Raw genomic sequence first — 21850 nt, 5'->3', positions numbered from 1 at the left:
CGATTAGTTAGTCACATCAAGGTCTGTGGTCAGCAGTGGTGTGAGAAACTTATTCTCCCGAGTTTGCCCTCAACTAACCTTGATGGACATCCATCAATCTTAAGTAATGGCCGATGTTTAATTAATAAATCATCCTCTTAAGTAACAGACATCCACTTGAACAAATCAGGAGCTTTCAGCTGAGAATTATTTTTTTTTAAATTTAGAGTACCCAATTATTTTTTCCAATTAAGGGGCAATTTAGCATGGCCAATCCACCTATCCTACACATCTTCGGGTTGTGGGGGCGAAACCCACGCAGACACGGGGAGAACGTGCAAACTCCACGCGGACAGTGACCCAGAGCCGGGATTCGAACCCAGGTCCTCAGAGCCGTAGGCAGCAATGCTAACCACTGTGCCACCGTGCTGCCCTTTCAGCTGAGAATTAGAAGCGAATGAGAAGTAATGGAGGGATTAGACTGTAGATATGGATTCCCTTAAAAGTACGACCTTGTCGGCGAAGTTCTGTTCCGAATTTATGCCTTCCTGAATTCTTGAATCATCTATCGATTTATTTGTGTTTAAAAAGTGATTTCTTTATACTTTTCTTTATGCTTTTATGTTTAACGCTTTTTGCTCTGCTTTGACCAGTTTATGTTTTATTTGATCTAAGTTTTGATTCAGTTCTTATGCAAAAGTATTAAAGTGAATAATTAGTAATATCTTATTTCGATACCTCCAATCAACCGGACACTCAGCTCTCATTAGCAGAAGGTAAAACAAACGTGTGTGTGTGTGTGTGTGTGTGTGTGTGTGTGTGTGTGTGTGTGTGTGTGTGTGTGTGTGTGCGTGCGCGCGCGTGTAAAAAGTACAACGTTTAGCAGGTGACATATTGGCCGACCCTCAACAAAGCCTGTCCGATCCTCCGGGATCACCTTCGGGAGGCAAGGCTCCAGCAGTGCTAACACTTTGGCAAGTAACTTAACATCCACACTAAAGAATGATATAGATCCATTTGACACATTGTTGGGTCTTTATCTCTTTGATTCTCACAAAAGACAGAGGTCTGTGTGTGGGTAGAGGACAATGAACCATTGAACATATCTATTATTAAACGTACCAACTGCTCCGCAAGCTTCTCATACAATTCAATGGGGAAGCCATCTGGGCCAGGGGCTTTACCAGTCTGCGTCAACCCAATGCATTACACAATTTCCTCTGGGTTCAATGGGGATTCCAATTCCTCGCTCCTTTCCCCTTTCTGAGAAGGACAAGCTGCCCAAAAATTCAGTCATGACCGATCCCTCAGCTAGGGGCTCTGATTAACACAGAGTCCGATAGAACAATTCAGAAGCCGCATTAACCAGAAGAGGCACGGAAACCAGGCTGCCGTTCGAGTCACGTACCTGTACGATCTCCGGAAAGCCGCCTGTCGCTTCAGTTGGTGAGCCAAGAGGGCACTGGCCTTCTCCCCATATTCATAAAACATACCCTTCGAGCGTCGGAGCTGGCCCACCACTGTCTGTTGACAATAGCTCGAATTGTGTCTGCAGCTTTTTCCTATTTGCCAACAGCTCTGGGGATGGGGCGAGTACTGGTGGTCTACCTCAAGAATGGAGGACACAGGCCTCTGCTGCTCCGCCCTCGATGTCTTCACCATATACACTTTGTAGGAGATAATCTCCCCCAAGGACCAGCTTAAGGGTCCCACAGCCAAGGAGGCGGGATTGACTCACATTTATTAAATTATATATTTTTCCCAATGGAGGTGGACATGTGTTTACAACATTTCTTGTCCGCTAATAATGTCATGTCCAACCTCAATGGCGGACGCTGGGAGGGACCTGACTCTAGTGCCAGATCATAAAAGGGGCACTAAGTCCGAAATCACAATCGATGAATAAACAGCTGCCACATCAGAAGGGAGGAAAGACTTATCCACTATATAATCAATCCACGAGTATACCTGATGCACATGAGAAAAAATGATCTTTTATCACCTGGGTGCAAAAAATGACAAGAATCTTGTCCCACCTAGCCCTTCCGCAGTCTTGTCTGGTCTCATATCCACAAATGAATCTTGCAAAAACACGTCGAAATCTGAGCACTTCAGGTGAGCAAAAATCCGCTATCTTTTCACTGGGCCATTCAACCCCCCTAACGTTCCAGGCAAGCGAACGTATTGGGGGTCCCCCACCACTCCTCAATCCAGAGTCAGCCATTTCCACCAAGAGAGATTACCCCACAAATACATAAGGTACAGCAACCAGGCCCACCCAAGATGGCCGCAAAACCAAATCACAAGACTAAACAAAGAAAAATTTGCAAACCCCCCCCCCCAGGGATACGACCACCTACTCTGCACATTTTTGGGTTGTGGGGACGAAACCCACGCAAACATGGGGAGAATGTGCAAACTCCACACGAACAGTGACCCAGAGCCGGGATCGAACCTGGCACCTCAGCGTCATGAGGCAGCAGTGCGAACCACTGCACTACCATGCGTCCTCTATATTTTCATAACAATAAGAACAGAACCCTACATAAAAATAAAACCCAAAGCTCAGCCCAAACTGTAAATATTTAACCCCAAGAACATGTAAAAAATAACATGAAACCCAAACAGTTCAACATGCATGTTTCCAACACTCAAAAAGCTCAACTCAACCAGTGTTTCTTAACAAAGGAGACCGCCTCTCCCAACGCATCACATTAGTCCTTTCCCTCGAAAGTCACTCTTAGCCGCGCCAGGTTCATCACATCGAATCTGACTCCACTTTTTACAAATGGCCGTGGCTTTGTTGAACACAGTCCTCTTCTTTGCCAGCTCCACTCCCACATCTTGGTAAACCCTGATGGCGTGGCCTTCCCATTTGAAGTCATGATGCTCCCCCGCCCATCTCAGAATCCGCTCATTTTATTTGAAACCATGGAACCACTATAACCATATGCAGTGGATCCTCAGGACGAGGCCTCTACCAGAGCATAGGGTGGGCTTGGTCCAACTCAGGAGGGGATATGAACCCATCCTCCCCCGCCAACTTCCTGAACATCTCTGCAAATTATTCCGTGGGCGTGGGGTCTTCCATCCCCTCTGGCTACCCCACAATTCGAACGTTTGTCTCCTGGGCCGATACCTTGGGCTTCAGCAATTTCTTTGCTTTGGCCACCAGAGTCAACTCTGATTCCAGGGGGAAATCCGATCACTATGTCTCGAATGGGCCACTTCCATGTCTTTTATCATGGCTCTATGGGCTTTCGTGGTTTCGTTGGTCTTCTCCACAGCCACTCAGATGGAGGCCAATCCATCGATTGCCGGAGGTCTTCCGACACAACCCACCAGTGTTCATCAAATTCTTTCAACAAGGTATTTGAAAGCACCTTGGCCGTTAGTGGAGTGGCCGGAGCCCCAGAGGCTGCCTCCGCCATTTTATCTGCCGATGAGCTCCGAGAGACCTCCGGTTCCATCAATAAACTTCTACTGTCTGCCCTTTTCCCCTGACCTTTCTGGGCATTTCATCTATATAGGATCCTTATCTGGTTAATTATGTGGTATTTTAAAAGAAAATACTCCCTGAAACCAAAATAAAAAGGTCAAAAAGTGCAGAGATACCTCGTGCATGTCTTCCCCCTTCATAACGTGACCAGAAGCCCCCCAGCTCAAACTTATTGTTTTATTACTGAGCTGCTAATATCCAAAATAATCGCACTGTAGAACAGCAGTCCCGATTCAATCCAAGGCCAAATGGAAGTTCACCCTTGCACCACATCCACTCTCCTTGCTATAGGCACTACACTTTTCTCCCGCTAGATTCTCCTCCAGTGGTGGTCGCCACGCTTAGAATTAAAAAATAAATAAATTTAGATTACCCAATTCATTTTTTTCCAATTAAGGGGCAATTTAGCGTGGCCAATCCACCCAACGTGCACATCTTTGGGTTGTGGGAGCGAAACCCACGCAAACACGGGGAGAATGTGCAAACTCCACACTGAATGTGACCCAGAGCCGGGATTGAACTTGGGACCTCGGCGCCGTGAGGCAACAGAGCTAACCCACTGTGCCACCGTGCGGCCCACCTGAAAGCAGTTTTGAAAACATTTCAAACTCCTTTCCCAGTCTTCACTGGGCCCTATTTGTAACCATCACCGTTTTGTACTTTCTGGGCTGGAACATTTAACTTCTGGAAATTGAGCACTTGATAACCTGTTCGTGGAGAGGAGGTTTGCCAGTTTTAGAGAGTTAGTGGACAAATTTTAGCTTCCTACTCTAGTATTTAGAGTTTGTGGTTTCTCTCGTATGGCTTTCCCTTCCTTTCTTCTGGCTCCACCTTCCTCCTTCTTGAAGAAGATTCTAACCACAGCTCAATCTGGCAAGGGGGGGGGGGTCTATCTTAGACCTATATGGCCACATTCTCTCTTCTAATCCCTCCCCACTGGACAGTGTGAGGGTGAAATAGGAGAGTGAACTGGGCCCTTTACTCACTAGCAAGACTGGGAGACAGGCCCTTTATAGGGTCAACTCCTTATCTTCATGTGCTCGGTTGAGCCTAATTCAGTTCAAGGTGATACACAGATCGTCGTACTTGACCAAGGCTAGCACGAGTGTTTTTTCCCGCCAAAATGTCGAGAATAGATGGGATTGCTGTTCACTTTCCCCAGCTGACCATACGCGTATGTTTTGGTCCTGCCCCAAACTCACCATCACCTAGGCTTCCATTTTTAGCACCATATCAGAGATACTGCGATTGGAATTACTTCCATGTCTGCTGGTGGGGCCATATTTGGGGTTTCAAATTTGCCAGCTATTTACTCTGGGGTAGAGGTGTATGCTGCTGTCTTTGCCTCACTGATAGCCTGGAGGTGGGTATTGCTTGGTTGGAGGTCTCCCGTTCCGCCCAGTGCCTCTGCCTGGTTGGGGGATTTAATGTCCTTCTTGCACTTAGAGGAAATTAAATTCACCATCAGGGGTGCAGTGGAGTGCCAGGTGTTGAGAGGGACCAGTATTGGGGGATAGTTGTGGGTTTGTGCATTAATTACCCAGAAGAGGCTTTAATTTTCAAACATTTCTGGGCAACTATTGTTGGAAGACAGTCGAAACTATGTGACGTTTGTGATTTAAATCACATTTTCGAATGGTTCCCAGTGCACGGGAAGTTCGCACTTCTGGGCATTTGCCATGCAACCTTACTGGAGAACGCCTAAAGGGAATTCCCCAGTGTATCTTTGGGGTAAACCCCCCCTCCCCCCCCCCAAACACCCAAAAATACGACGCTCCGGAGCTCAAAAGAATACTGCCCATTATTGCACACCTCTCTGGAATGAATGTAATTTCCCAATTATCTGCCCACGGATCAGTCCATCGATAATTCTTGCAAATCTGCAGTTTTCTTCCTTGCCATCACACACATTACCAATTTTTGTATCAATGTGAAAAGTAATTAAAAGGTCATTTTTACTTTTTTTTAAAAATTGAGCTCCAAGTCCTCCTTGCAGACATCAAGCAACTTTCTCTAACAATCCGAATTTCTACTGACACAACTGCATTACAGAATTGGTTTCAAACCTAACTCAAATCACTAAGTTCAACAGAGAACAGTCAGAGCTACTAATTTATGTAACTCCAATTCACGTTTATGTCTTAGCAAGCATCATATTTTCAGAGCCAGGTTATTGACCAATTCAAAAAACAGGTCTAATTGACAAAAATAAAACGAGTGATCATATCCCCAACAATAGATAAATGAAAATATATTCATCCTATTTGAGTTCCTGGATTTAACCAAAATAGAAAATGAAGCAAACTGAGAGTTCCAAATCCCCGTTGCCCCTCTAACTCTCCTGCCATTTACCCTAACACTATGCCCCCACTGATGGGTACTTCAACCAAGGGGATTACAGATTTCCTATCCACTATCTAGACCCCTCATAATTTTATACACTTCAGTCAGGTGTTCCCTTCTTTGTTTAAAAAAACCCTGGCCTCTACAATCTATTCTCATAACTAAAATTTGTTTGCGCAAACAGCATCCTCCGAAATCTTCTTTGTAACCACTACAGTGTCATTATATCTATTTGATCTGGGGAGTGACCAGAACTGCATGCAGTACTCCAGCTGTGGCCTAGCAAGTGTCTTATACAGTTCCAACATTACCTCCCTGCTCTTACCATTATTAGCTGAGGCACAGAACGTATGTATCCTGTATACCTTCTTGATTAGATTATCTACCTATCCAGCCACCATCAGCAGACATGCACTCAAGGTTCCTCTACACTTCTCAGTATCTTACCATTTATTATGCATTCCCTTGCCTTGTTTTCCCTCCCCAAATACATTACCTCACACGCCTGCAGACTGAACTCCATTTGCCACTGCTCTGCCCACCTAACTAGTCCATTGACATATTGCTGTGTATACAGATTTCTTATCAATGTTTGCATTACCTGCAAACTTCTTGATAATAGTCCATAATGATTTATACATATATTTAGGATCTTTTCTATGTGTATTTTAGAACCTTTGCAGGGTAGTTTTGCTGTTTTGTCCATCCAAACATTTTCCCAACAGTTTTGCATAACTATCTGCTGGAAGGTAGGGCAAAGTTATACATGTCTCATTGTTTCTAAAGTATAGTGAGAGACAGTACGCATACCAGAGTACATATGCCACCCTGGTCTTGCATGATTAGCAGACTAGATAGGTATAACTCCTCTTTAATGACAAGAACCCTCAGTTTTATTATAAACATTCATAATGACAATGACAGACTAAACATCAAAGTCAAAATAATTTTCAAAAACTGCCCAAAAGACCAGTATAATACAGTACCAATATGTCACTCAAACTTGATTTCATTAATATTCATCATTTATGTACTGTAACCCTTGATCCAGGGTCATCAAGGTGCATATGATAGGAAAAGCCTAAATCACCACAAAATATTGTGCCTTCAGGAGGTACAAGGATCTGCTACAGCAGCACTTGCTTAACTTGCTGTGCACTTTCCATTTTATTTTGCTGGTCATTCAACATGTAGAACAATGCCAATATTTATTACTCAGCTAACAGCACAATTTGCAAAACACAGGTGAAGATTAGCAATATGAAACAGCATGACTTTACCAGGGATGTGGTTATAATCTTTAAAAAAAATACATGCATGAATCAAGGGAACAAATACATGCAGGATGCATACAAAAGCTGTAATCAATAACACATACAGAATCTTAGAACACCAGTAGTACTATGCATTCTGAAAGTAGCGTAAAGAAAATAGTTTTCTAAAACATCACAAACAAAACTTTTAGATAAAGATTAAACAAAAATATTCAGACTTAAGTTTTAGAACTTTTATAAAAGGATCAATTTTAGGGAAATAGCAACTCAATTAACAAAAGTGCAGTGCTTTAAGTTAGCAAATCATTTTCATGTTACAAAGGGCAAATTTAATGTTTCAGATAAACATATTTTGAACTTGCCAGCACATCACACATGTTTCAGTATTTATATTTGTAAAAATCTTGCTTTAGGAAATTTACCAAAGTGACAAATCCATGAAGTTCCTTCACAGTATAAAACTTACTTGCCAATGCAGTCTTCCCAGCAACATGGTAGGCTACAATAACTTTCTTTCCTTCTCTTTCTTCAGTTTTAGTCTCCAGCCCAGGAAAGAGACCCTTTACAGCCTGATGAATAACTGTTCTTTTTTCTTTAGTATCTTCAATAACCTGTTTAGAAAGATCTTTGATGTATTAAAGAAGACAAGAACGAGAAACAAAGTGCCAGAAATTCAAGTGGAGCAAGGATTGCTATAGAGAGCCAGCATGGACCTCTGTGCGTTCATGATCCTGGAAGTTTGTGCGTTTGTTTTTGGGTATATGTGTTTGAATACCTGTATGGCCACTTAATACTTTCAAAATGAAGGTCATGTTTGACCTTTTGTTTACACTTATTATGCGGTTAGGACAAGCAACGTTCCAATGGCATATTATATAATAAAGCTGATATGTTGGAGATATGCCCCATTACAAGGCTGGTTAGTCAACGGATGTCATACAAGATGGGAAACCTGCCTTTAAAAAAAAATAATGGAGAGCTTAGGATTGGATTCATGATTTTATTTAGCTTTTAAGGTTTATTATCACACTGTTCTTGTTCCAGTGGTTTGAGTGTGAGGTGATTGTTCTCGGGATGGAATGGGGTGGGAGGGATTTCCTGCATTGACATTAATCAAAGATCTTTTTGCATTTGGCCATTTTCATTATGCAATGGATCCTCTTGGAAAGTACTTGGAAGCGCATGGTAAAATAGGACTGAGTCAGCACGGCTTTGTCAACGGGAGGTTGTGTCTGACAAATCTGTTAAGAGTTCTTTGAGGAGGTAACAAAGAAGTTAGAAAAAAGAGAACCAGTGGACTTGATTTATTTAAATTTCCAGAAGGCCTTTGACAAGGTGTCGCATAGGAGACTGTTAAATAAGTTAAAATCACACGGTGTTAAGGGTAAGATCCTGGCATGGATAGAGGATTGGCTGACTGGAAGAAGGCAGTGAGTGGGGATAATGGGGTATTTTTCAGGGTGGCAGCCGGTGACTAATGGTGTGCCTCAGGGGTCTGCGCTGGGACCACAACTTTTCACAATATACATTAATGATCTGGAACAAGGAATTGAAGGCACTGTTGCTAAGTTTGCAGATGATACAAAGATCTGTAGAGGAAGCAAGGGGGCTGCAGAAGGATTTGGACAAGCTAGGAGAGTGAGCAATGAAGTGGCAAATGAAATACAATGTGGAAAAGTGAGAGGTTATGCATGTTGGAAGGAGGAACTTAAGACACTGAATATTTCATAAATGGGGAAATGCTTAGGAAATCAGAAGCACAAAGGGACATGGGAGTCCTTGTTCACAATTCAGTTGGCGGTTAAGAAGGCAAATGCAATGTTAGCATTCATGTCAAGAGGGCTAGAATGCAAGACCAGGAAGGTACTTCTGAGGCTGTATAAGGCTCTGATCAGATCCCATTTGGAGTATTGTGATCAGTTTTGGGCCCCGTATCTAAGGAAGGATGTGCTGGCCTTGGAAAGGGTCCAGAGGAGGTTCACAAGAATGATCCCTGGAATGAAGAACTTGTCGTATGAGGAACGGTTGAGGACTCTGGGTCTGTATACTTTGGAGTTTAGAAGGATGAGGGGGGATCTTATTGAAACTTACAGGAGACTGCGAGGCCTGAATAGAATGGACGTGGAGACGATGTTTCCATTTGTAGGAGAAACTAGAACCAGAGGACACAATATCACAGACTCAAGGGGCGATCCTTTAAAACTAAGATGAGGAGGAATTTCTTCAGCCAGAGGGTGGTGAATCTGTGGAACGCTTTGCTGCAGAAGGCTGTGAAGGCCAAATCACTGAGTGTCTTTAAGACAGAGATAGATAGGTTCTTAATTAATAAGGAGAAGGCCAAAAGTTCATGGGAGAATGGGGATGAAAAAATATCAGCCATGATTGAATGGTGGAGCAGACTCGATGGACTGAGTGGCCTAATTCTGCTTCTATGTCTTATGGGCTCTTGACTTTGCTTTTTCCTCCATTCAATTTACTGACCCTTTTATAAAGTCTTCCTACATAAATGACTAGCTCAGGCAGTCAGGGTGGTACAGGACTCTCGATCAGGTTAATCACATTGAATGTTAACGGGTTACATGCCCCAGTAAAACGATCCAAAGTTTTTTTTCACATCTCAAGAGCCTGAACATTGATGTTGCATTCCTTCCAGAAACACACCTTCATGTTGGAGATCATGCCAGATTGCGTAAAGCATGGGTTGGCCAGCTGTTTAACTCCAGATTTAACAGCAGAGCTAGGGGGAAATCACAATTTTGATCAACAGAAGAATACAGCTGTCCCCCTTAAATGTAATCTCAGACCCTGGTGGATATTATATAATAGTTTGTGGTTATGCCTCATACTGGGAGGATACAAAATTTATCACATTGCTTCTCTCGTTCCTTCCTAATCGAGACACCCACCACCTTATTTTTGGAGGGGATTTAAACTATGTTATAGATCCAAAGCTGGATCGCTCAACTCCTAAGGCCTTTGTCCTCTCCGGTGTTTCCAAGGCTCTTTCCACCTTTATGACTCAAACGGCTTGTGTGACCTTTGGGTGTTCTCTCCACCCAGTCCCAAGGAATTTTTCCTGCCTCTCTCATGTCCACCATACTTACTCATCAATTATTTTTTTGGACAGCGCTCATCTCCCCACATTTAAAACTGTCAAGTATTCTGCCATAGTTGTATCAAACCCCACGCCCCACTCCCTTGACTTGGCTCTTACAGCCAAAGCTAATGGTCAGCACCTTTGTAAATCTATATCCATCAGTATAAATGTATTTATTAAAACAAATCTGATTCCACCATCCCATCAATATTATGGGAGACCCTCAAGCTGGTTCCCCGAGTAAACGTAATTTCTTACAATGCAGACATCAAAGAAAATTAAAACAAGAATTGGTGGACTCAATTTTAGAAATAGACTGTCAATATTCCATTATTTCCACCTCCGATTTATATGCAGACAGGCTAAAGCTCCAGACTCAATTGACTTGTTTCCCACAATTAAAGCTGTAGACACTTTAATGAATCCAGATACAAAGCTACCTACTAGCCCACCAGCTCAGGCGCTGGTCTGCTTCTCGGTTTATCTCCCAGATCTATGACTGCTCCCATAATCTTACAACTGACCTCTAATTTCACCTTCCCTTCCTTTTATCGCAACCTTTATAAATTTGATCTCCCATCTGATAGCATGGCAATGGCAGATTTTTCAAATAGTTTGGACATCTCATTTGCAAATGTGGACAGGAGCAGAGACTTAAGACAACCCTTTGCACCTGGATGGGATAACAAATTACATTAAGTTGATGCAAAGTGGCAAGGTTCCAAACCCTAACTGTTTCCTTATTGTCTTTTATAAGACAAAAAATTCTAAATATGTTTAATGACTCATTATCTCATGGTTCTCTGCCTCCAGCATGGACTCAAGCTTCCATTTTGCTACATATTCAAAAAAGACAGGGGCCGGGACTCTCCCCTACCCGGTGGAGCAGGGGGTCCCGGAGGGATGGAGTGGCGTGAACCAGTCCGGCGGTCGGGCCGCCCCGAAGGTGTGGAAGTCTTCGCACCTTTATGGGCCAAGCCCCAACATTGAGGGGCTAGGCCCGCACGGAGTGTTTGGCGCTCCGCCGGCTAGAATGGAAGGTCTTTGGCGCCACGCCAGCCGGGCCCAAAGGGGCTTCGCCGGCTGGCGGAAGTCCACGCATGCTCCAGAGCGTCAGCGGCTGCTCACGTCATCCCTGCGCATGCGCAGGGGAGGGGGTCACTTCCGCCTCCGCCATGGTGAAGACTATGGCGAAGGCGGAAGGAAAAGAGTGCTGCCACGCCACAGGCCCGCCCGCCGATCGGTGGGCCCCGATCACGGACCAGGCCACCGTGGGGGCACCCCCCGGGGCCAGATCGCCCCGTGCCCCCCCCAGGACCCCGGAGCCTGCCTGCGCCACCTGCTCCTGCCGGTAAGGTAGGTGGTCTGATCCACGCCAGCGGGAGAAGCATTACAGCGGTGGGACCGTGGCCCATTACAGGCCGGAGAATCGGTGTTTTGGGGGGGGGGGGGGGGGGGGGGGGGGGGGGGGGGCACGCTGACCGGTGCAGAGCGATTCCCATCCCCGCCGAATCTCTGGTGCTGGAGAATTCGGGACACGGCGGGGGCGGGATTGACGCAGACCCGGCAGTGGGTCGGAGAATCACGGCCAGGGATGCAGTGGCTCACAGTGGCCTCTCTTTTAAACGCAGATATAAATATGTTACCTAAGGTACTTACATGCCGCTTGGAGCCATGTCTCTCTGATAGAATATCTGATGACCAAACTGGCTTTGTAAAGGGATGACAATTATCCTCAAATACACGTCGTCTTCTTGACATTATACTTTCCCCATCTACCTCGTCCCTGAAGTTGTTGTCTCTATTGATGTGGAGAAGGCTTTTGACCGGGTAGAGTGGGATTATCGGTTTGCAATTTTGGGCTAATTTAGGTTTGGACCAATAGTTAGTTAATAGGTTCGCTTTCTTTATACCTCCCCAACTGCGAGTGTGCACACTATCTCTATACACTCAGAGTACTTCCCCTTATCCAGGGGACCCTGTCAAAGGATGTCCTCTATCCCTACTGCTCTTTGCCTTGGCGGTAGAACCCCTGTCCACACTGCTAACGGGTATCCTTTGAGCTAGTGTGGAGCGCCAGCTCAAAGGAGGCTGATGATCTCCCACAGTATAGCACTAACCCTGTTGATGGCATAATGAATATTTTCAACGCCTTTGGTGCTTTCTCTGGCTGCGCTGCACAGTGAATATCAACGAAAGTGAGTGTTTCCAATTAACTCTATTTAAACTGGTGTCTTATGGAAGCGCACCCCCTCTTCCTGCCTTAATTTGTACCCCGCTATTCAGAGGTATAATGAATCTATGTCAAACCCTCTTGTGATTTCTACAAGGAGTATGGAAAATATGGAAGCAATTTCATCAACATTTCAAAATTCCCACTCCTTTGCTACGGAGGTCCTATTTGTAATAACCACTTGTTCTTGTCCTCCATGCTTGACTCAGCATTTGCCTTGTGGAGAAAGAAGGGACTCAAACGTTTTACTGACCTGATTGTGGATAGGAGCTTTGCCTGCTTTAGCGAGCCTGCAGCCAAATTTAATTTACCTGAATCTAGTCTTTCTTGCTATTTTCAAGCCCGTGGTTTTGTTTGCTTGCACTTTCGTCAACTACCTCCAAATAGAATCTCCAGTCAGATCAAGTCTCCACCGACCTATTTGAACGAGCACTCTATCCATATCCACTCACCCAACCACCCCTCCCTACCCCACTAACCCCATAACCTAACCTGTGCATCCCTGGACACTAAGGGGCAATTTAGTATGGCCAATCTACCTAACCTGTACATTTTGGACTGTGGGAGGAAACCGGAGCACGCGGAGGAAATCCACGCAGACACGGGCACAATGTACAAACTCCACACAGACAGCGACCCAAGCCGGAATTGAACCTGGGTCCCTGGCGCTGTGATGCAGCAGTGCTAACCATTGTGCCACCGCGCCGCCCTTGTTGGAAGGGAATTTGTTATTGCCAAAACCAGCAGTAGTTCCAGTTCAAGGTAGTACGATCTCATGATATCCTCTGGACCCTCCCCTCTGCATAAGGTAAGAAATAATTGTGAAGCAGAGCTTTGGCTTGACCTCATTGACGTACTGGTGGGACAAAGTCCTTTTTTTAGGGTCAAATCCACATCCTCTTTTGCTCGGTAAAGCTTAATACAGTTTAAAGTTCTGCACAAAATTCACTTTACCAAGGCCAGAATAAGCAAGTTTTTATCCAACTCAAGCAACAAATGCGACTAGTATTCACTCGCCCCTGCAGACCAGACCCATATGTTCTGGTTGTGTCCGAAGTTGGTCGGGTTTTGGTCATCTTTCTTTGATGCTCTTTCCAAAGTTCTAGATATTGACCTACAGCCTTGCCCTTTAATAGCCATATTTGGAGTCTCATCAGCATTGGTCAGTTTCACCAAGATTGAGGCAGACGTCATTGCATTTGCTTCATTAATAACCTGCAGGCAGATTTTATTAACCTCCCAAGCCACCCAATCAATGCTTCATCCTGGTTGGAACACAACGTCTTTTCTATATTTGCAGAAGATTAAGAATGTCATAAGAGTATCCACCAAAATGCTATGTTTGTAGATGGCAACCATTTGTCTCTAATCTTTAAAGAGCTAATTACTGTTGACTTACTATATTTTTGTATAATTTTTGTTTGTTTGTCTGTTTATGGGGGGTGCATTATGGTACTGTTTACACTTGTTTACCTCCTCCTTTCCTCTTTTGGAAATCAATAAAAAGAATTTACAAAAAAAACTTAAACTGAACCTGATCAGGACACACACACTGGAATACAATTATGGTCTCTGTACTATAAAAAGGATAGGAAAGACTGAAAAAGTGCTAAGAAGATTTCCAAGAATATCAGATCGAGAGATTACATTCATCGGGAAAGATAGCACCAGCTGGTTCTCCTTTTCTTTAGAAAAGAGAAGATTTACAGGTGACCGGGTAGAGTTCTTTAGAAGTACGAATGGATTGGGCAGGGCAAATGTAAGAGAAGACTAAGGGGTCATAAAAATAAGGTAGTTACTAATAAGTCCAAAATGGAACGAAGGAGAAAATTTATTTACTTAGAGAGTGGAACTCACTACAATAGGAAGTGGTTGAAGCAAATATGTTTTTTTTCAGCAAAGGGAATAAAAAGATGTGTTAAAAGGCAGAGATGAAGCAGGTGGAGGGGGGGGGGGGGGGGGGGGGGGAGAGAAGAGAGAGAGAGAGAGAGAGAGAGAGAGAGAGAGAGAGAGAGAGAGAGAGAGAGAGAGAGAGAGAGAGAGAGAGAGAGGAGGCTTGCTTATAAATGTTAACACAAAAAAGCAGAGTATATGTGCTGTACATTTTTTAAAAATTTAGAGTACCCAATAATTCTTTCCAATAATGGGGCAATTTAGCGTGGCCAATCCACCTACTCTGAACATCTTTGGGTTGTGGGGGTGAAATCCACGCAGACGCGGGGAGAATGTGCAAACTCCACACGGACAGTGACCCAGAGTCGGGGTCGAACCCGGGTCCTCAGGACCGTAGGCAGCAGTACTAACCACTGCGCCGCCCTATGTGCTGTATATTCTATGTAATTCTTTAATAACTTGTCTTCATACCTCTATCGTAACTGAGTCTTCCTTATTCTTGAACTGCTGAAGATCTTCTAAACGTTGCTTGTCTTGAGCAGTCAAAACAGAAAAAATGTCCTCTGATGGTTCCTAAAAGATTAAATATGTCACAAGCTCATAGACAGTGGTATTTACCCAAAGGTCCCTGGGAGGGGAAGGAAAAGTACCATGAGAAAATGTTAAAAGGCAACAAACAGTAATATTGTAACTTCTTTCCTCTTGCAATCTATCTTATCATGAATGTCCCACAGCATGCATCGTCTGTTGCTAACAGGACAGGTTGCGGTTTGCTTCCATCCCGGAATGTTAACCTATCAATAGTTCTTCACTGAATTGATTATTCCTCCCGTGGAAAAGTTGCCCGTCCTTTGTTAGACACCTTTTGTGGTTGCTGTACAGAAATTACTCCGTGCCATCATTGTCCCTAGAGGCAGCATGCATCAGCACCCAAACACTATTCATTCAGGTTTTTTTAGATCTTTAAGTTCAAATATGTGTTGAGCAACCAGGATTTTTATTCACACGATACAAGTTAAAAATTAAGCTATTTTCGATAAGCAGAGGCCGGTGTAAATATTCCAAGTAGACATTTGGAAGATAATTTTAAAGCGGGGGTGAAATCAATGAGCGACAATCATTTAGTTGTTTCACTTATTTTAAAATCTATTTTCCTCAGTCTTTTTGGTCTCTCCTGGACCATTTCTAACCAAAACCTACAGGTGTCAAAATGGTGAGTGATTGTATGCTAGCCTCACAAACATGGAATAAATTGAACTCTTGTTGAAAAAAGAATGATTTTAATATTAAGTAGATAATTATACAATTTAGAAGAGATTCAGCATCAGATGAAATAACTGCAGATGCAGATAATGTACCTACGGAGTGCGAGCCTGGCTCTGAGGTGCACAGTACATGCCCAAGCACAGTGCCTTTACAAGTGACATTTTTCTACGTAGTTCACTCTTAGCAGCCCAATGTGCCTTCAGGTACATGGCCTATCCAAAATACACTCAACGAATCCTACTTTTTAAAAAAATATATTTTTCTTCCCCTTTTTCACATTTTCTCCCAAATTTACACCCACCAACAATAAACAATAATCAGCAACAAATATATCAATCCCCATAACAATAACAATGATCCCATCCTCCCACCAACCCCCAAACATTAGCCCGCATGTTTACATAAACAAATGACAAAAAGGAACCGGGGATTACTCATAGTCACCCTTAATAAACACAGTCCCCCTCCCCCCAACCCTCCCACCCATCCCCTCCAACTAATGTTCGATGTTATCCAGTTCTTGAAATTGCATAATGAAAAATGCCCATGAATTGTAGAACCCCTCCGTCCTTCCCCTCAGTTCAAACTTAACCTTCTCAAGAGTCAAGATTTCCAACAGGTCCCCCCGCCACGCCGGGCACAGGATGGAGAGGCTGCTCTCCATCCCAACAGGATCCGCCTTCCTGCGATCAACGAAGCAAAGGCTACGATATCTGTCTCCGCACCCGTTTCCAACCCTGGCTTGTCCGACACCCCGAATATGGCCTCCCGGGGACCCAGGTTGTTTCACGTGCACTACCATGGAAATTATCCTAAAAACCTCCTTCCAGTAATCCTCTAGCTTTGGACAGGACCAAAACATATGAATGTGATTAGTGGGCCGCCCCAACCCCCCTCCCCCCGGCAACGCTCACACACATCTTCTACTCCTTCAAAAAATCGGCTCATCCTCGCCCTCATGAGGTGTGCTCTGTATACCACCTTCAGCTGTATCAACCCCAACCTCGCACATGAGGTATTTACTCTCCAGAGCATCTCACACCAGGACCCCTCCTCTATTACCTCTCCCAACTCTTCCTCCCACTTTCCTTTGATCCATTCCAGTGGTGCCTTATCCTCTTCCAAAATAGCTCCATACACCACTGACACTACCCCCTTCTCCAGTCCCCCTGTCGTCAGCACCTCCTCCAGCAATGTGGAGGCCGGTTCCTCGGGGAGCTTTGTATCTCCTTTCTGGCAAAATCACGAACCTGCATGTATCTAAACATTTCTCCCTGCTACAGCCCATACTTCGCTTCCAGCTCCTTCAATCCTGCAAACCGACCCCCAAGAAACAAATCTTTTAGCATCTTAATCCCCTTCTTGTCCCATTTCTGAAAATTTCCATCCCACCTCCCTGGCTCAAATCTGCGGTTCCCCTGAATTGGCATTTCCTTTGACCCTGCCCCCAACCTGAAGTGTTGGAGAAACTGCCTCCAAATTCTCAATGAAGCGATTAATACCGTAATATTCCCTGAGTATTTCCCCGGAGCTATCAGGAGCGGCGCTGTTGCTAGTGCTTTCAGTACGACGAATCCTACTTAAACAACATATTAAACACTGCTGCTTTCACATCAAGATTTGGGGTAGTAGTTGCCCGCTATATATATATATATATACTTAGATGCCATAATTACTATTACAAATTAGCTGATTTGGCAGCTAAATGTAGTTAGTGTTACACACAGCTAAATGTAGTTAGTGTTACACTGCTCAATGCCCTTTCATGCAGTTTCCCTAAATTATCAGTTAAGTTGTGATCCCCAACGTTGTGTACCAAAAGCTGAATTAGTTCCTACCTCCTCATCAGCTGGCACAGACAAATCATCCAGAACAACTATCTTCCCGTCCTTGTTTATTTCATGAACAACAAAATCGGAATACCTGGTTTAAGATAAAGTGCAGAATACTCAGAAAAGATTCAATTTCGTTAATTTAAAAAAAAACATTGAACAAGGAGACAAAGCAGTGATCATCCTAGAAGTGAATCCAACCCCAGGCTCACTTTCTCCACTATCAACAACATATCAATATTGTAAATAAATTCAATGATCAAAGTTTGAACTTGCAGGATGGTATTTTTTGCTGCAATACTGCATAATTATGAAATAAACATCATTTTCATGGACAAACTGCCAAATGTCAAAAATAAATTACAACTTAATTAAAGTTAATTGCAAAATTGAGTTTCCATCTAACTTAGAGTAGTGGAGATAGAGCTCTGTGAATGCACATCATTTGACTTCTACATCAGTTAATTGACAAGCATCAGCAGAAACTATATTAATTAGTGGACATTAAAAACAGATTTAAGGGGGAAAGTGTGGATGATTTCATACACTGAAGGACATAATTTAATTTAATTCTACTTTGATAAAACACCAATTCTACTTCTGGCCATCTTACCTTTCCTTCAGGATTCCTGAGAAACCTTGGCGACTGCTAACAAATTTTGTGATTCCGACATCTTCTTCAACCAAGCCATATTTCATCATATCAGCAAAGCTGTCTCCATCCCCTTCATCTTCCTCAAGTACAGCGGTATCTATTTCTTCCTCATCTTCTTTCACATTATTCTCATCTGGTTGAGAGGGGAGGGCTTGCAAACCACTTTCAATTATTTCGGTATGTTTACCAGTACCAGATTGATCTGAAGATATGCCAGTTTCTGAAAGCTTGATCTTTTTATATTGTTCAGGTTCAATTTGCTCATCACCAGCATCGGGCAGAGAACGCTTTATAGCTACATTGTTTGTTTCCTCCACTTCCATCTTGCTCAAGAATGTGCAGAAGCAACAATTTTTTTCAAAGTTAGTCCATATGTTTGTTAAATGGCAGGCCTTAATGGGCACATGACTGAATATCTTTCTAAAAACTAGATTGAGTCCCAAAATCCTGAGGAATAAAAAAAAAGTCAAAAATCTAACGTACATATTAGTTAACGAGGATGTGGATATTTCCTGGTTTAAAATTGTGAAATCACATTTATGTCTCCTATAAAAAATATCCATAATTGCAAACAAAGATTGCACGAGAGTCTAATGAATAATAAAGGATATCGAAGGAAATCAATTGTTCGCGAGTGTGTATATTTAAATAATCCCAACTTCATTGTTGAAAGACACTGATGCTGAAGCATCGACCCATCACATCGTATCATGCTAAGATAAAGTTCACGCCCTGTTGTATTTGAATTTTTAACTTTACCTACATCTCACACACAGGCAGATGCCATATTAATAAAACATTTTTTAAAGCTTTCTCAAGAAATTCTGTTAGCTTCTTGGTAATGAGCAAGTCGCATTTTTATCAATGAGCATGTGATCAAAGTTGGATAGGCAGCATTGTAAGCAAATATAACACCTGCGAGTCTGCTGTCCCCAACAATACATCCAGCCATTTTGTCATGGTGGGTCATTGTTGCCTTAAATACCCTCATAAAAGCTTCACACTAACTCATCTAATGTGCACATTGTAAATAACATACTCATGACCTCTTCCCGATTCAAGTATAGGATTTCCTCCATCCCAAATCTAACCCAGATGTCCTTCTACCAACTTAAATCTACACTATTTTTAACCCCACCATGACCTTCAATCAATTATATGCGTGCAATACCAGAAAGAAATTACAATCCGAGAAACATCTCAATTTCATGTTACAAGTAATCTGACTGAGTACTAAATGGGACTGAATTCTTACTAAATTTATATCTGACCTCTCTGTAAAAATCATGATTTCTTATATTCACAGAATATTGCTGTATATGTGGTGACCAATTAGCCCAGCTCTTGGAAAGAGATGTCAAGTTTATTCCCACAACTCAGCCTTTTCTCTATAACCTGCAAATTAATTGAGTGGGCCACTTGACCCCTCAAGCCTGGTCTGCCATTACACATGGAAGATAGGAGCAGGATGAGGCCTTCTGGCCCTTCGAGCCTGCGCTGCCAGTTATCACAATCATAGTTGACCATGCAAAGAATTCCAACAGGTTTGTCAAGCATGATTCCTCCTTCATAAATCCATGCTGACTCTGACTAATCCTGCCACTGATTTCTAAATGTTCTGCCATAAAGTCCTTGATAATGGATTCAAACATTTTCCCTACTACCGATGTTAGGCATACTGGTCTCTCATTCCGTTTTCTCTCTACCTCCCTTTATGAATATTGGAGTGACATTAGATACCGTCCAATCTGTAGGGACTTTTCCAGAGTCATTCAATATCACCGCTGATGTCTGTCTCGAGTTCCACATCCCCATCTACCCAGATAATCTCTGATTCCCTTGCCCAACAAGAATCTATCTATCTCTGCCTTAAAGATGTTCGGTGATCCCGTTTCCACTACCTTCTGAGGTGCACAATCTTCAGAAAAAGCTTCTCATTATCTCTGTCCTATAAGGGCAACCTCTATTTTTAAACAGTGCCTCCTAGGTCTGGACTCATCCACAAGAGGAAACATCCTTTCAACGTCCACCTTGTCAATACCGTTCATTCTTCTAAACTGAAGTAGACAAGCCCAGCCTTTCCAACCTATCCTCATAAGACAAACCCACTCACTCCAGGTATCAATCTAGTAAAACTCCTCTGAACCAACTCTAATGCATTTACATCCTTCCTTGAATAACAAAACCAAAACTACACACAATACTTGAGATGCGGCGTCACCAATGCCCTATGTAACTGAAGCATAACATCCTTACTTTTACGTCAAATTCCTCTCATAATTATGTTCGAAATCATAACCCTTTCTGTTAAATAATTTCTCCTTATTTTCCCTCTAGTTCTTTTGCCATCTATAACCACTGGCTATGAACTCACTTGCCGGCAGAAATGGTTTCTCCCCACTTGTTCTATCAAATCCCTCTTCAATTTTAATTTGTCTCTATAGGTCTCTCATTAAGCTTCCCTGCTCCAAAGAGAAGAATCCAAGCATTTCCAGTCTCCCCACAGAATTCCACAAAATACCTGAGCGGAGGCTAAAAAAAGTGATTTGTAATGGTCTAGGCATAATGTCTTTTGTAGTTAATGTTCTGATTTATGAAACCAGGTATATGTTTTCTTCCCTGCCCTATTACCTTGCCCTCACACTTTCAAGAATTTCTGAATAGGCATCCCTGGGTCCCTTCAAAATACACCATAACATTGGCTCTCCATAAATGGATCACTTCATAATTATCCACATTAAAATGCCTACACCATGTCTATCCATTTCACCAGTCTAGGTCCATGTCTTCCTGAAGTCTGTTACTACCAGTGTAAGGCAGAGAAGCCATAGTCAAAAATCAAAAAAGGTGACAGTACAAGGTACAGTGACTGAGGGTAGCTCAGTGAATAGGCCCAGTAATACTAAAAGAAATAAAACGGAAAGTAAAAACATAAATTGTTGCTCGTTCTGGGTGAGTGTGCTTTACACTCAATTTGGCTCTGTTTCGTTCCTTAGCTCTAGAGTCACCAGGTATCGTTAAGATACCGCCACAAGTTTCAAGTTCAAACCAATAACTCCATACACCAGTTAGTAAGTTCAAACAAGACACGTTTATTATAATAGTTATCTACTAATTGTGCATATAAAACTACAAGACTAGGCTAATCCTACCACTAACAGGCCAATACTTATCTGGAATAAGGGAACTGCCAGATCAGGGAACAACGGCCTCTAGCTTTGTCCTGGATCCGCAGGCTTCCAGTCGGTGTGGACTAAAGGGGTCAGGAGTGTCTACTCTCGTAGCGTGCGTTGTGTGACACTTACTTGTTGGCGGCTGCTGTTGGCCAGGCCTCTCCTCTCAGTGGTCAAGTTCGAGAGCTGCTACAAAGGTGTTCTTGTTGGGAGGGCTGGCGGAGAGAGCTGGTCAAGGAGAGGCTGGCTGAGACAGAGAGCTGGGGTTGGGGTCTTATACCTCTCCCAGGGTCTCGCGCCCACCTGGGCGGACCCTCTATACACTCGCAATCGATTGGGTCTCTTCCCAATCGATTGATTTGAATTTTGCCAATAACGGGGCAGTCCCTCGATCACTGGGCGGTTCTTGGGCTTATTGTTTTGGACTTCTCTTGGCGCCGAGAAGTCTGGCCTTCTATTCAATGTAGCGATTTGAGTTAACTTGTTTCCATTGTACCTGTGAATCACCGGGTATCGCCTCATTAGTATGCTAACTTATTTTCTTTCACAGTGCTGTCAGGTTTCTGCAGCAGTCAGAATACACAAGCGCTTTTGCAAGCTGCTTGC

The 21850-nt window shown here is 43.3% G+C and overlaps 1 protein-coding gene across 6 annotated transcripts in view; it reads right to left on the bottom strand.

The window, feature by feature from the left end:
- pus7 (pseudouridine synthase 7) overlaps positions 1-21850 on the bottom strand; it is a 64596-nt gene that overhangs the window by 33384 nt on the left and 9362 nt on the right. For all 6 annotated transcript variants that reach the window (XM_038811611.1, XM_038811612.1, XM_038811613.1 and 3 more), the window contains exons 2-5: positions 18030-18518; positions 17423-17507; positions 14790-14891; positions 7562-7706 (exon numbers count right to left, since the gene is read on the bottom strand). In XM_038811611.1, coding sequence (XP_038667539.1) covers positions 7562-7706; positions 14790-14891; positions 17423-17507; positions 18030-18518 — 821 coding nt within the window. The remainder of the gene's footprint in view (positions 1-7561; positions 7707-14789; positions 14892-17422; positions 17508-18029; positions 18519-21850) is intronic.

This window comes from Scyliorhinus canicula, chromosome 11 (genome assembly GCF_902713615.1).
Source record: "Scyliorhinus canicula chromosome 11, sScyCan1.1, whole genome shotgun sequence".
NCBI lineage: Eukaryota > Metazoa > Chordata > Chondrichthyes > Carcharhiniformes > Scyliorhinidae > Scyliorhinus > Scyliorhinus canicula.
This window is presented reverse-complemented; position numbering and strand designations above follow the sequence as displayed.